We start from the raw sequence: 16,248 nt of genomic DNA, 5'->3' as shown, positions 1-16,248 counted from the left end.
ACTGGAGCGTCCATTTCAGTGTTTTAAGATATTGTGCGTTTATGTGCTGGATTCCTGCAATCATGAAAATGTAGCAGAAAGGGTTCGCGTGATCATGTCAAAGTCAGGCTGGTAATCAAACTGCTGGAGAGATTAGATCCTGCCAATTCCAGAACAATAATTGTTTTGACTGTAGACTCAAGAACAAAGGAGCTACGGCCTGTTATAAGGGGAACTATTTCTTTGGGCATTGGAAAACCAGGAAGTGGCGATTGTTGCTAGATTTTACTGTCTCTTCCTTCAGTTATCTCACCACAAACAAAATGCGAAAAATCCTAATGTCCCTCCCTGTTTGTGGCGTAATTGTGGCGTAATTATTTACCTTTTCATAACAATAATGTGAAGCAGAAATGTTTCCCATTTCATTATCTACAGTTTGAAATCTGGGAAAATGAAGTCCACTGTGTTTTCGCAGAGCTGTGAACCCTATCAAAAATGCCTTTTTCACACAATTGACCAACTTTCCAAGGGTAGTAACGCCGACACTATTCAAGATATCGACATGCCTTGAAGGGTTTCAGTAGTCCAAAGTGTGGGCTTTAAAACGGTATATAGAACACGATAGTACTATATGCCATTCTGGAGGAGAGGATTTTTAAACACAGGCACCGTCAAAACATGCGGAAATGTGAAAAATCGCATAGTTTGTGTTTGTGACGTAATTATTGAATTTTACAAAACCATAATGTGAAGCAAAAGTGTTTCGTATTCAATTGTCTACATTTTGGTACCTTGAACAATGAAATACCTTCAGAGCTGTGACATGTTTATGAACCATATCAAAATGCGTCTTAGAAAAATTGACCAACTTCCAAGGGTGATAACTCCAAAACTATTTAAGATATCGATATGCCTTGAAGGGTTTAAGTAGTCCGGAGTGTGTGCTTTAAAATGATATATCGAACACGATTGTACTATATGCCGTTCTGGAGAAGAAGATTTTTGACCACAGGCACCGTCAAAACGTGAAAATCGACAAAAAAAAACATTTGACCTGCCGGCCAGCTTCCGCTATGTGTTGAATCGATGGAGAATGGTGTTGTCTACATGGAGTGAAAATTTGGTACATTTATCGCTTACAGATATTGAGGTTGAAAGATTTTGACACTTTGGGTTATCTGCCCTTACCGGAAGCGGGCATTCGGAATTTTTTCCACTATGTATCCATTTCAGCATACCGGCTATCATCCCTGAAAGTGTCATGAAAATCGACCCTGCGGTTATGTCAGGAGAGCTGTCACAAAATTTGTACAAATAAGAAGAAGAATATACGGATAATAACAGTAGGTCTTCCAGACTTTCGTCTGAAGACCTAATAAGAGTTAAACCTTTCATTTCAGCTGCTCACATTGCCTCCTTGGCAATCGGTGAGACGCACACGTAGACCTCAAACTGATCACTACGTAGAGATCAGAACCTAATGAAATGCAATGTAGACAAGAATTGATGTAGCTAAGAAATAAATATAATTCCTACAAAATTACAGATGAATCCAAGGATGGTGGCGCAGTAGCTTGTGCCACTGTCACTGGATCCAGAACAATATCTTGTAGATTACCCGCTGATAGCTCAATTCTCACAGCAGAAGCAGCCGCCATATTAACAGCTCTAAAATATATTAAAATCACTCCAAATATCAACAATATATAATATTTTTGGACTCCCACTCTTGCCTGCAGGCTATTAAAAATAAATCCAGTAAACATCCACTTTTAATAGAAATAATGATCTTGCTATTGGCCAGTACGACATCCCCTGCTGTTGGATACCCAGCCATGTTTGAATATATGGGAACACAACTGGTCAATTCTGACGCTAAGGCAGCACTCAACAAATCTGTAACACCACTTCTTATTCTATACTATTATTACAAATCCGAGATTAGATCTTATATCCGTGATCTAATGCAAAAGAAGTGGGTATCAATAAATTACATGAAATAAAACCAGCAATTGGTTACACCTACTTGGGTTGTCAGTCCAGATTTGAAGTGGTCATCATTGGCCACAGCAGGAAAACACACGAATACTTATTAAAAGATGAAGATCCTCCGTTTGCATCCATTGTGATGAACGAATCTCGGTCAAGCATATTCTGCTTGACTGCATTAATTTTACCACTACAAGGGACTAATATGTCAATGTTAAAACGGGAAGTGATCTTTTTAATCAAGTTCATCCTAAGTTTGTTCTTAGTTGTTGTTTTTTTTACCAAAAATGGAACTAACTGATCAATTTTGATTTTGTATTGTAATTAATGAAAGCATTTTATTTGGAAAGAATGATTAAATAACCTTGACTGTTAGTGGCAATACTTTCAAATGGTGTTGAATAAGCGTAAAATTATTGTCCACATGAGAATGTCAGTAAGTCCAATTTCATTTCGAATTTCATTCCATTATTTATACTTTGTTTAATCGCAGAATATGAGGGTTATTAAAAATCTTTGGCTAATTTGGAGTTCAATCTTCAACAGCTGAAGGGATGGTGTAAATACAGATCCATGCAGGTAGCAAAGGTCCCCATGACCCTTAGTATTGTAATCTACCGTCAGGTGCTTGCGATTTATAGCCTGTCTCTATATTGTAGAGTTCTCTTTAATAATATTGCTTTATGACAACAAACCAGTTTTATTTTACTTTGATATCTGTGATAAAACAGTCGTTTTACTGTTCCTCGTCAACGGGCTTTTAATTTCTCAATATATGGATCTCAATATTATAATTTATTGTTCTCGTCACGATATGGCTGAAATAGTGCCGAATAATATTAACCCACATTTCTCACTTTTGTTGTTGTTTTTATTAACGCCACTCTGAACACTCGTCGACTTGTAAAACGACTGTCTGTAAATCATCAAGTTTGAACAAGTCGAAACAGTGAGTGAGTGATATCATGGGAACGAAACTGACCTACAACCACCTTTTCTAACCAACAAAGGTTTCTGGGGACCAGTTCTGTTTTCGGAGTGTTAAATATATAGATTGATCTTCAAGTCAGCGAGCCTAACCTCCAAATCCTGTTAGCTGCCTTTTACAACATGTTTTGTTGAAGACCCATTCTAGTCCAGATCGTCACACGTCGAACGTATATTCACCAATGTTACTATCATCACCACAACAACATAATATAGAGGTCAATAAGAGTTTGACCAAATTTGATTACAACAGTGTATTTGAGTTAATGCCATATTCTTTTTCGTGTTAAATAGGAAATAGGGTAAATACCATTGATTTGAACAAAATATAATGCCATAGTAAAGAGATGACAAAGTTTCTCCAGTCTGGCAATATCGTCACACCACGGATCGAATGATGAAGACAATATATTTCTCTAAACCACCAGGGGAGGTAACTCTAAACGATGAAAATGTGCATGATGATGCCTAACATATATATTGTTATATTGTCTGCCTAACAGATGGATTGTTAGGTGTAAGCTGTTGAGGATGTCAGAGGAATTTACATTGGAGAGGTGAAACAGTGGAAAAGGTTTGGAGGATCCAGTATTCACCAGCCCACTTGACCTGGAGGACCTGAAGAAGATTTGGTTTGTTTGTTTGTTTTATTCTCACGTGTTTTCCAATCATAGACTTGAGATTGCTCAGCGAGCCTATGAAACTGAAAACATTGACTAATGAGGTAGATAGTCAGTTGTCAGCTTATTATTAAAAATATATAATTACACTCTCTCTCTCTCTCTCTCTCTCTCTCTCTCTCTCTCTCTCTCTCTCTCTCTCTCCCGTCATGCCAATTATCTAGTTGGATAGACAGGATTTCATGGTAACGGTGGAAAGAGAATGGAAATGGAAGTGTTATAATCATATTTCTTACCTAACACACACCATGGTTCATAGAATCCCTTGTAGGATGCGATTACCTTTGGGTTTGGGTGGTCCCCACTTGTACGAGATAGTTCGTCACTAGCCGATGATAGGAGCTTTTGGTATCGGATGGATCATAGAAAATAAAAGCAACAAAAACGAAAAGAGGCAACTTTGATGTAACTTTGAACAGGATCGAAACGATCTAATGCAGTGAAATAAATGATATCAGTGACAGTGATGAGACGAAACAAGTAATGAGCACGCCAGGTAGTGAACCAGAAACGGCACAAATTGATGACCCGGGTGTTTTGAATAATGTATAATTTGCATACTAGTCTTTTTAGTGCTATCAAATCATTTGTTAGTACTGACTGATTGAATGCACTTCTCACCAAACCTTCATCACATGGCTTGTAAATAATCGAATCTTGACCAAACGCATAAATGCAAGTTACCTTTTCTGAGAATCCTATAAACATATACTAGCCACATAAAGAAACTGTGCATTGTCAAAATATCATCCCAGTTGATAAGTACGATAACAATGTCAAAGGTACATATAAACTTTAATGGAGGGATCATGATACCATAGCAAGTCGGGAGAATTTCAATTGAAAAGTCAATCAGAATGACGTCACGAATCCACAAGCGGGACAGGGGTCAAACGACCATGTCACAAGCTCAATAACGGGTATGTCCACCATCGGCATTGAGAACAGCCCTGCATCGACGACGCATAGAGCCTATCAAACGTGCAAGGAAGGCTTGTGGGATGTAACGCCAGATTCTCTCAAGTTCTGTTGCAAGGTCAAGGACGTTATCTGGCGGATGAGGAAGACGGCGTCCCAAACATGCTCCATCGGGGAGAGATCCGGTGAATTTGCAGGCCAAGGCAGTAAGTCAACGTTGTGGTGTTGCAAGAAATCCACAGCAACCCTTGCCGTATGAGGGCGGGCATTGTCCTGTTGGAATGTTAACCCAGGGCCATGACGTTGCAGAAAAGGAATTGCCACAGGTCGAAGAATATGATCCCTGTAGCCCACACCAGTTAAGATGCCCTGAACAATCACCACAGGAATGTCAAGGCCGTCTATGGCCGACAAGTGAGTATGATTGCCGGTGGTTTTGGAGAAAGTGCCTGCTTACTGTCGAGGAAATGATTTGTAGATGTTGCAATAGGTTTTAGACCCGTGGAATGCCGCTGCCGGTCGAATCTAGCCCAGGTTGCAAGGTCCCATTCTGACTGCATTCACTGTGAAGAAAGCCAGCAGATGTTGTAAAAGATTACAAGTTATATAAAACATAAATTGATAAAGTCTTGAAAGGCTAATAATAACTGACATATGCCCTCCGTCATGCATGGTCACGGTGACACTATTTCATCATTTTGTAAAGGTAAACTGAAAGACCTTGACTGAAATATATGCGGGTGTTATATAAGGAAGACACAGTTCAGTATTGTCAGTATCTTCACACAGCAACACAGGAGTAAGATACATGTAAGTTGCCATTGTTCATAAACCAAACTAGATATCAATGTCAAAGCATTTTATTTCATTCATATCGTGGTCATATGAAGAGAAATATTAATTCGTTATTAAGTTCTCAGTTTGAAGCTTCCTCGGTGTGAATATGGTTTGATGCCTCACTCAGAAACATTTCGAGCTATTTGACGCGAATGTGCATTTAGATGTTCCCCGCTGAGATTGTCCTAAGATTTTGTTTGTTTCTTTGCGTTTAACGTATGAAAGGCCCTTAATCCCTTGGGGAGCAAGTCCAATCAAAATGCCTAAGAGATTTCATTTTCAGAGAACAAATTTGAATCAAAAAAGTCGTTTCTGGTACGTAGCATTTCACAAGAATTAAACGATGGGTTTAAGTCCCACAAATTCGAGGGTGGCTATCATTGTTCAGATATATTTGTTTTGTCGCACTCAAAATATTACATCTATATGACGGCGGTCTGTTAACAATCGAGCCTGGACCAGACAATCCAGTGAATGACACCCATAAGCATCGACCTACGCAATTTGGCTATGATGACAACTGACCCTGTTTGTCTCCTCTTACGACAAGCAAGGGTTGCTGAACACCAAAATGCCCAAACAAACAAAACGAACGAACGTAATATAATGGAGATATAATAATGATGAAGGGTGGATCTGATCTAGTGTTTCAGCATCAACAATGATTCTGAAGTTGGCTGTGTTCGTCACGCTGGTATGTGTCACCCATGCAGCGCCAGTACCAGGTAATTAAGCCTAAATTACTGTCAACTCGAAGGATTTGCTTAAATTTTTACCATCTTTTTAAAAAAAAGCGTTGTGCACAATTATCCCACATGACTCAGAAAACATTTCATTGGTTGATCGATGGTAAACACAGACATATGTACGAACCTGTCTTCAAAGTATCAGGATATTTTTGTCAAATCTTAGACAATAAGAAGGCAATCCCACGGGCACCAGTTGTGCTACCATATCCGTGGATGTGTTTCGTAATGCATACGAGTCAGAATTTTTGCTCTAGTTGGCAGTATGAAAGAAAGGCATTCGGCCAAGAAGTTTACCTTAAGCTTCAGGTATATCGATAATCGATTATCGTTCAAATGCCAATTTCTTTCGACTGAGAAAAAACAGACAGCCTGATGAGTTCCATATTTAGATCTACATGCATAAACATTCAAATTGACATGAAATTATTGACTGTATGACGAAATTGATGATTTCAACTTTCCCTTCATGTCTAGCAACTGTCAACAGCTTTTGGTGTTCCTATTCAAATCTGATAAGACCCGTAAAGGTCCGGGATAGAATTGGCCTTCAGTAACTCATGCTTGTCGTAAGAGGCGACTAACCGGATCGGGTGGTCAGGCTCGCTGACTTGGTTGACACATGTCTTCGGTTCCCAATTGCGCAGATCTATACTCATGCTGTTGATCACTGGAATGTCTGGTTAGACTCGATTATTTACAGACCGCCGCCATATAGCTGGAATATTGCTGAGTGCGGCGTAAACTTAAACTCAATCACTCACTCACAAGATACAGTCCAGCATGCTCTTTCAGAACAAATTTCTTAAGGATGTGAAATGGGCTTTGTCGTTTATATTTCAAACAAATCTAAAATATGTTTTAAAATATAATTTGTCTTAATGGTAAAATCTAACATGCATTAGCAGTTATTGTTTATTTTTACATTTAAAACTCATTTGCTTGTAGGGTGTTAGAATCTCAAAAGATTGAAAGCTAAAAGAAACTGGTTGTAAAAATATATTATATATCAAAACCCAACCAATTTCCAAGATGTTGAGAGCGGTGTGGATAGCCTATAGTCCGTTTGGCTCAAAATTGGACCGATGAATTGCAATTTAACTCGAAAACTAATATGCATATAATTCTAAATGAAACACTGATCATAATTAAAACATGAGACCAACTCTGTGAGGATTTTGCAGAATTTATGTTCTAAAACTAAAAAATGTTGTTGACAAACTATACTCACACGCATAAGAAACGCAAGTGTTTTATCCGAACAAGAAACAAACTCGGAACCCTAAATTGATCTCAGTATATGAAATATAGTTAAGCCTGATGGTGTTATCAATAATGTTTGTTGCGTTTAGGAAGTTTCGAGAAAAACACACAAAAAGAAGGAATAACCAAAACGCACCATACCAATGAACATGTGGGTATCATGCACACATTTATCGTGAAATCGAATATGCACGGATTGTCACCACCTTTAGTGGGTATAAGACAGTCCACAAAAATTGGGCCTGTCACTCCTTGTTAAAAAAATGCCACGCTTAACTCACATTGCAAGAACCCAGGCTATCAGACGTTTGGAAGATGTTGCGCGTCATTTCAACGTAAACATAACCACGAACTACAGCATAGATACAACACAACACAGACAAGAGATGACCTCCCTCAGAGCGGTCGTCCTAGGGTCACCACCCCTCGACAAGCAAGGCACATTACCCGTCAACACCAGCGAGATCCGTTCTTGACTGCAAGTCAGACTGCTCGAGACACCATAGGAACACATAATCGACGCATTAGCTGGGACACTGTGATCCGACGGCTCCGTTTCAACAATCTCAGATGTCACCGACTAGCACGTCGATCCGTTCTCCAACCAAGGCATCGACAAGCACGACTTCGGTGGGCACAAGATCATCACAATTGGCGTCATTGTGAGTGGAGACATGTCATCTTCTCGAATGAGAGTCGTTTTGTGTGTCCCATGCAGATGGAAGAGTCCGAATTTGGCGGCGTCGAGGTGATCGTTTCTCTGATGAAAACGTTTTTGAAGGGGATGCATGGGATGGACTAGCGTCATGATCTGGGCAGGGATTGGACTTAATGCGAGACTTGGACCAATGTGCTTCCAGAATGTTGGTGAAAGTCGGGGACATGGCGTCACTGCTCAACGTTATATCAACCAAGTGATCAGACCACATGTTGTTCCATTTTTCGCACAACATCGTCAACACATTTTCCAGCAGGATGACGCTCGTCCCCATGTTGCAAAAGCTATGATGACCTTTCTCCAACAACACAACATCCATATTATGCCCTGGCCAGCTCTCAGACCTGTCGGGGCGGTGGGGTAGCGTAGTGGTTAAAGCGTTCGTTCGTCACGCCGAAGACCCGGGTTCGATTCCCCCATGGGTACAACATGTGAAGCCCATTTCTAAACTCACTCACTCACTCTCAGTCCTGATCTGAACCCTATCGAACACTTATTGGATGAGGTTAAAAGGCGTCTGCATAATGTGCGACCAGTCCCTACAAGTGCCGATGAATCTCACACAGCTGTTCTGGATGTGTGCAGAAGGATCCCTATGGCCTTTACAAATCGTCTGATCCACTCAATGTACAGGCGATGTGTGGCCGTGATCACTTCTAATGGTGGTCACACACGGTATTGACTGACATATTGGCTCTTGACCAGAACCTGTGTTCTGAATTCTAGTTTCGAATACTAAATGATGTCATCAGTCTTTGCAGCCAATGAAATGTCATCACTAAAAGTTTTGCCCATCGGCCTCTGTTGGTATTTCTTGTATTTAATGTTGAAAATTACATACATGTATACTTTATACTCGACCTGCGTTTCTTTTGCGTGTGAGTATATCATTCAAATTTTGACACAGTTCACTATTTGTTACGAGGGAGGAGTGTAAAGATAGGAACAGCCAGGTGTGCGAGAAAGGATGGAGCCGGCACATCACAGGTAAATGAATCAATGACTTGTGTGCGTGCTTCACGTACACCTGGCTGTTCCTCTCTTTGCACTCCTCCCTCGTAACAAATAATGAACTGTGTCAAAATTTTAATGATAGTTTTTGTTAAACAATATATTATAAATTCTGCAAAGAAATCACAGAGTTGGTCTGATGTTTTGATTATGATCAGTGTTTCATTGAGTATTATATATATATATTAGTTTTCGAGTTAGATTGCAGTTCATCGGTCCGATTTTGAGCCAAACGGAGTATAGTAAACAATTTCAGGCGGTGGGGGGTAGTAAATTTGTTCGCTCCACACACCGAAAACCAGATTTCGATTCCTAACTTGGATACATTGTGTGAACCCAACCTCTTGCTTCCCCAGATGACAGTGGTGTAGAAACATACTTCAGTGCTGTACAAGAATATCGTAACATGAGGTTTGTTCATTGCAACGTTGAAGAGTGAGAGAAAGCGAAAGGTCAAGATCTTGAGATTCTCCACGAACTTTCAGTAATTATATCCATTGTACACCTTTCCGCTATTATATGTCGCCCAAACCTTCCAATGTTTTTCATTCCACAGTACAAGCCGCCACTTCGTTTCTAGAACTGCTGAAACATGTGCCTACGGGGGGTGGCAGCATTCTTTCAGATGTTCTTCCTTCTATTAGACCAGGTATCATTCTTCCATTCATTACAAACGAAAACACATACTCGGCTGAAGTGCGATCTCGTGGGTACATATCTGAGACTGTAAACCTTACTTATGTCATGAAAAACATCTGGTTTTTATCGTTTTCGTTATTGTTAAACGCCACACTCGGTAAATACTGCTAGTATGATCATGGCCTGTGAATGATCAAGTTTGGACCAGTCACACAAGTGGTTGATAGTGTGAACAAAGGTCCAAACCGTCGAGGTGTGATGACTTTCACTAACTCTCAAAAAGTTCATGTGTTACATTTACAGCAAATCCTTTCTACTACTATAACCAAACTTTCCATATGCTGAGTCAAAAAAGAAACTTCACAGTCTTTCTTCAGGGCACTATAAAAGAACAAGAGATGGTAAGATGGTTAAATTGTTATTATTTCATTGCTGAGATCTGGGTGATGTACTCGATACACTGACAGTGCCATAATCAGTTCCATTAGGCTACACCGCCGTTCCAAAACATGGGTATACAGAATGTCAAGTCACAAGAATAAATATGCGAAATTTCTCAGTTCGATATCGTGTATGGCCGCCCCGCGCTTTCACCACTGCCAAACACCGTTTCCTCATCGACTGCCTGATGCTTGTGAACACGTGCTTGGGGATTCTGCGCCATTGCTCTTGCAAGGCAGCGCCAAGTTCCTGCAAATTCTGAGGTTGGTTCCTAAGACCACGAAGCCTTCTCCCAAGTGCATCCCAAACGTGCTCTATTGGATTAAGGTCAGGGGACCTCGATGGCCAGTCCATGACGTTGATTCCAGCGTTTTGAAGGAAATTTCGTGTCAACATCGCGGTATGCGGCCGAGCAATATCATGCTGGAACTGTAGACCTGGGCCATGAGCCGCCATGAAAGGAACGAGTTCAGGGGTGAACACCTGGTCGCGGTAAGCAGCAGCTGTGAGGTTTCCACGGATGACCAGAAGTCGGGAACGGTTGTTCCCCACAGAAAGCACCCACACCATGCAACTTCCGCCCCCGAATCTGTCAAATTCCTGTACACAAACATTGGGCATACCGTTCACGACGTCGTCTCCAGACTCTATGCCTGACGTCCGCGAATCTGAGGGTAAACCTGGATTCATCGCTAAAGACGACTCGATTCCAGTCTCTCTGGGTCCATCGGAGGTGACGTTGGGCCCACAGCAGACGTTGACGTTAATGAAACGGCGTCAATATTGGCCAAAGATATGGACGTCGAGAATGAGATTGGCAGCCCACAACCGATTTCGAATGGTCTGTGAGGACAGTCGACCTCTAAACATCTCAGCCCTGGTTCGTGTAGCCGGCAGAAATCTGTCACGTAGGTGACGTAGGACGATTGACGGTCTTCTGCACGTGACGTCACACGTGGACGACCCGACCTTCGGCGATCAGAAGTGGTGCCAGTTTGTTGTAGACGACCTCGCAAGTCATACACAATACAACGGCTGCATCCCATTGCTCTTGCGACGTCAATAACTGATCTTCCCGCTTGCAACATGCCAACGGCACGTTCACGTTGCACATTTGACAATCGTGGCATTTCAAGTACCGTTAGAACTGTGGTTTAAAAGTGTTTTTTCAATTCTTGAGGCCAATGCAAACACGTGCATATGAAGAAAACTTCGATGCGAAGATCACGTGATCGACTGCACGTGCAAAACCTGATTTGGCACTAACGTCATTTGCACGACGAATGGATGGGTTTGAGTGGGTTTTGCTAACGTTTTCTAGAGTTGAAAGATAGGGATCCCATTTCGGATACATAGATGTATCATCAGAGAAAAGATTATTCATTATTTTTCAAATTACATTTTGTGAAGTTTCTTTTTTGACTCAGTAGATATAAACGTAAAACACGTACTTCAAATTGTTTAACGCAACACTAAGTAATGGTCAACCAACTCTTCCATTGTGGTAGTACAAACCCTCAGATCACCTCTTCTGCCAAATCCTCCTGAGATGGTACGTAAGATAACGTCATTCAAAGTATGTTTCTCATTGCCAGGGTTAAAATCGCATAATTCTTCTTGTATTAAATGTGGTAAAAATTGGCTGGTAATGACCAGTTGATAGTGAGATGATGTAAATCCTGCTGGGATCCATGCACGTAGCAAAGGTACTGTAAGTTCTCATAGGAACTAGTATGGTGATTTCCCTTTGGCTGCTGGTGATCTGTAGCCTGTTTTGATATTGTACTGTTACATATGGTGATATTTTTATGGTTACATACTAGTTTTAAAACATCTGTGATAGTCTAGTTATTTTAAAGTCCTTTGATGACTGGATTTATTAATAACTACATGTATATACTGCGCATGCAAAACTTCCCCAGATGACAGTGGTGTAGAAACATACTTCAGTGCTGTACAAGAATATCGTAACATGAGGTTTGTTCATTGCAACGTTGAAGAGTGAGAGAAAGCGAAAGGTCAAGATCTTGAGATTCTCCACGAACTTTCAGTAATTATATCCATTGTACACCTTTCCGCTATTATATGTCGCCCAAACCTTCCAATGTTTTTCATTCCACAGTACAAGCGGCCACTTCGTTTCTAGAACTGCTGAAGCATGTGCCTACGGGGGGTGGCAGCATTCTTTCAGACGTTCTTGCTTCTATTAGACCAGGTATCATTCTTCCATTCATTACAAACGAAAACACATACTCGGCTGAAGTGCGATCTCGTGGGTACATATCTGAGACTGTAAACCTTACATATGTCATGAAAAACATCTGGTTTTTATCGTTTTCGTTATTGTTAAACGCCACACTCGGTAAATCCTGCTAGTATGATCATGGCCTGTGAATGACCAAGTTTGGACCAGTCACACAAGTGGTTGATAGTGTGAACAAAGGTCCAAACCGTCGAGGTGTGATGACTTTCACTAACTCTCAAAAAGTTCATGTGTTACATTTACAGCAAATCCTTTCTACTACTATAACCAAACTTTCCAAAGGTCCAAACCGTCGAGGTGTGGTGACTTTCACTAACTCTCAAAAAGTTCATGTGTTACATTTACAGCAAATCCTTTCTACTACTATAACCAAACTTTCCATATACTGAGTCAAAAAAGAAACTTCACAGTCTTTCTTCAGGGCACTATAAAAGAACAAGAGATGGTAAGATGGTTAAATTGTTATTATTTCATTGCTGAGATCTGGGTGATGTACTCGATACACTGACAGTGCCATAATCAGTTCCATTAGGCTACACCGCCGTTCCAAAACATGGGTATACAGAATGTCAGGTCACAAGAATAAAAATGCGAAATTTCTCAGTTCGATATCGTGTATGGCCGCCCCGCGCATTCACCACTGCCAAACACCGTTTCCTCATCGACTGCCTGATGCTTGTGAACACGTGCTTGGGGATTCTGCGCCATTGCTCTTGCAAGGCAGCGCCAAGTTCCTGCAAATTCTGAGGTTGGTTCCTAAGACCACGAAGCCTTCTCCCAAGTGCATCCCAAAACGTGCTCTATTGGATTAAGGTCAGGGGACCTCGATGGCCAGTCCATGACGTTGATTCCAGCGTTTTGAAGGAAATTTCGTGTCAACATCGCGGTATGCGGCCGAGCAATATCATGCTGGAACTGTAGACCTGGGCCATGAGCCGCCATGAAAGGAACGAGTTCAGGGGTGAACACCTGGTCGCGGTAAGCAGCAGCTGTGAGGTTTCCACGGATGACCAGAAGTCGGGAACGGTTGTTCCCACAGAAAGCACCCCACACCATGCAACTTCCGCCCCCGAATCTGTCAAATTCCTGTACACAACATTGGGCATACCGTTCACGACGTCGTCTCCAGACTCTATGCCTGACGTCCGCGAATCTGAGGGTAAACCTGGATTCATCGCTAAAGACGACTCGATTCCAGTCTCTCTGGGTCCATCGGAGGTGACGTTGGGCCCACAGCAGACGTTGACGTTAATGAAACGGCGTCAATATTGGCCAAAGATATGGACGTCGAGAAATGAGATTGGCAGCCCACAACCGATTTCGAATGGTCTGTGAGGACAGTCGACCTCTAAACATCTCAGCCCTGGTTCGTGTAGCCGGCAGAAATCTGTCACGTAGGTGACGTAGGACGATTTGACGGTCTTCTGCACGTGACGTCACACGTGGACGACCCGACCTTCGGCGTTCAGAAGTGGTGCCAGTTTGTTGTAGACGACCTCGCAAGTCATACACTGTACAACGGCTGCATCCCATTGCTCTTGCGACGTCAATAACTGATCTTCCCGCTTGCAACATGCCAACGGCACGTTCACGTTGCACATTTGACAATCGTGGCATTTCAAGTACCGTTAGAACTGTGGTTTAAAAGTGTTTTTTCAATTCTTGAGGCCAATGCAAACACGTGCATATGAAGAAAACTTCGATGCGAAGATCACGTGATCGACTGCACGTGCAAAACCTGATTTGGCACTAACGTCATTTGCACGACGAATGGATGGGTTTGAGTGGGTTTTGCTAACGTTTTTCTAGAGTTGAAAGATAGGGATCCCATTTCGGATACATAGATGTATCATCAGAGAAAGATTATTCATTATTTTTCAAATTACATTTTGTGAAGTTTCTATTTTGACTCAGTATATATAAACGTAAAACACGTACTTCAAATTGTTTAACGCAACACTAAGTAATGGTCAACCAACTCTTCCATTGTGGTAGTACAAACCCTCAGATCACCTCTTCTGCCAAATCCTCCTGAGATGGTACGTAAGATAACGTCATTCAAAGTATGTTTCTCATTGCCAGGGTTAAAATCGCATAATTCTTCTTGTATTAAATGTGGTAAAAATTGGCTGGTAATGACCAGTTGATAGTGAGATGATGTAAATCCTGCTGGGATCCATGCACGTAGCAAAGGTACTGTAAGTTCCCATGGTCCCTAGTATGGTGATTTCCCTTTGGCTGCTGGTGATCTGTAGCCTGTTTTGATATTGTACTGTTACATATGACTGACTGACTGACTGAGTTTGGTTTTACGCCGCTTTTAGCAATATTCCAGCAATATCACGGCGGGGGACACCAGAAATGGGCTTCACACATTGTACCCATGTGGGGATTCGAACCCGGGTCTTCGGCGTGACGAGCCAACGCTTTAACCACTAGGCTACCCCACCGCCCCTGTTACATATGATGATATGTTTATGGTTACATACTAGTTTTAAAACATCTGTAATAGTCTAGTTATTTTACAGGCCTTTGATGACTGGATTTATTAATAACAACATGTATATACTGCGTATGCAAAACGTCTGTCGTTACGGTATAGACGAAATACTGCCGATGTGAATCTAACTTTTAACTCACTCGCTCTTCTGCCAAAATAGGTTTCTGAATTTTATATATGAGGTGTTGCAAATATAGTTTGCTCTTCGTTGTGCAGGGAAACGTTTTGTTAGCTTCAGAGACACCCATAGGGTGCAGTGAGTAGGGGCCATTTCTGAAGTCCCCAAGCGTTATACTACTGGCATACTTGTAAAACCTCCTTACTCACACAGGCATCAGGTTGCTAAAAGCGGCGTAAAAATATACTCATTCATGCCAATAGCAACGTACAAGGACAAGCTGACACGTGGTTTCTTGTCAGCCGCTTTGGAGAAAGCAAATGGACTATGTCGTCAGACTCACTAGAACCGTATGTTAATTTCACAGTAACTCCATTCCTCTGTTAGATGTCTACCAAATCTTCCACTGTGTTTCATTTTCTTTTAACCACAAAAACTGACATAGAAGACTTACTGAAGAATCGTCCCTGTGGTTTCACCAATTGCCGTATTCCTTCATATAACGTGGTGCCTAACTGTGGTGGTGGCGGCTGCCCTGACCCTCGCAGCTCTTTACAGAAGCTTTTTGGAGCCATAGATCCTATCATTGGCCCATATGCGCATCAACTGACAGACACAGGTACCATACTTGGCTGAAATAAAATGTGTATCTCGTCGGTATCTGATAATGTATACCTTACGTATGTCATAAAAACATTTGGGTGCTTTTTGGTTTTGTATATTGTTTAACACCACACTGAAAGATGGTACAGTTGTAAAACGACGACCTTTAAATGAACAAGTTTGGACGAGTCAAACCAGTGGCTGATATTATGAGCAGCCATCGACGCAGGAAAACATGCACTCAACCAAATAACTATGCGAATCCTTGCCTCTTCCGACCAACATAGGTGCCTGGAGACCAATTCTGAATACAGGCTGGTGCAAATGTAGTTTATGTCCGCTTTTTAAGGGACCTTTGGATGGGAAGACTAGTCCCACAGATGTAGAGTATATCAAGGCCATTTCTGATGTCCACTATCGTGATAAAGCGGCATAAAAAGCATTGCTCACTCTCTCATCGCATTACTAACAACAGGTGTGAAGACCATTTCTTGGGTCCCCCGCCGTAATATTCCTGGAATAATGCTAAAAGCGGCGTAAAACCAAACTCACTCAC

The 16,248-nt window shown here is 41.6% G+C and overlaps 1 protein-coding gene across 5 annotated transcripts in view; it reads left to right on the top strand.

The window, feature by feature from the left end:
• Positions 1–15,794, top strand: part of LOC124272564 — a 71,451-nt gene extending 55,657 nt beyond the window's left edge. Inside the window, exons 1-5 of one of the 5 annotated variants that reach the window (XM_046707773.1) lie at positions 5,250–5,363; positions 6,036–6,115; positions 9,685–9,777; positions 12,331–12,423; positions 15,535–15,794. In XM_046707773.1, the coding sequence (XP_046563729.1) occupies positions 6,052–6,115; positions 9,685–9,777; positions 12,331–12,423; positions 15,535–15,725 (441 nt within the window). In that variant the 5' untranslated portion in view covers positions 5,250–5,363; positions 6,036–6,051 and the 3' untranslated portion in view covers positions 15,726–15,794. Of the gene's footprint in view, positions 1–5,249; positions 5,364–6,035; positions 6,116–9,684; positions 9,778–12,330; positions 12,424–15,534 lie in introns of those variants that run through there. The other 4 variants (XR_006897351.1, XR_006897353.1, XR_006897352.1 and 1 more) reach the window with 4 other exon arrangements.
• Positions 15,795–16,248: the final 454 nt, after the last annotated feature.

Source organism: Haliotis rubra, unplaced genomic scaffold, assembly GCF_003918875.1.
Source record: "Haliotis rubra isolate DU_JTF1 unplaced genomic scaffold, ASM391887v1 Scf1701, whole genome shotgun sequence".
NCBI lineage: Eukaryota > Metazoa > Mollusca > Gastropoda > Lepetellida > Haliotidae > Haliotis > Haliotis rubra.
Note: the sequence above shows the minus strand (reverse complement) of the source record. Positions and strands in the feature narration are given on the sequence as shown.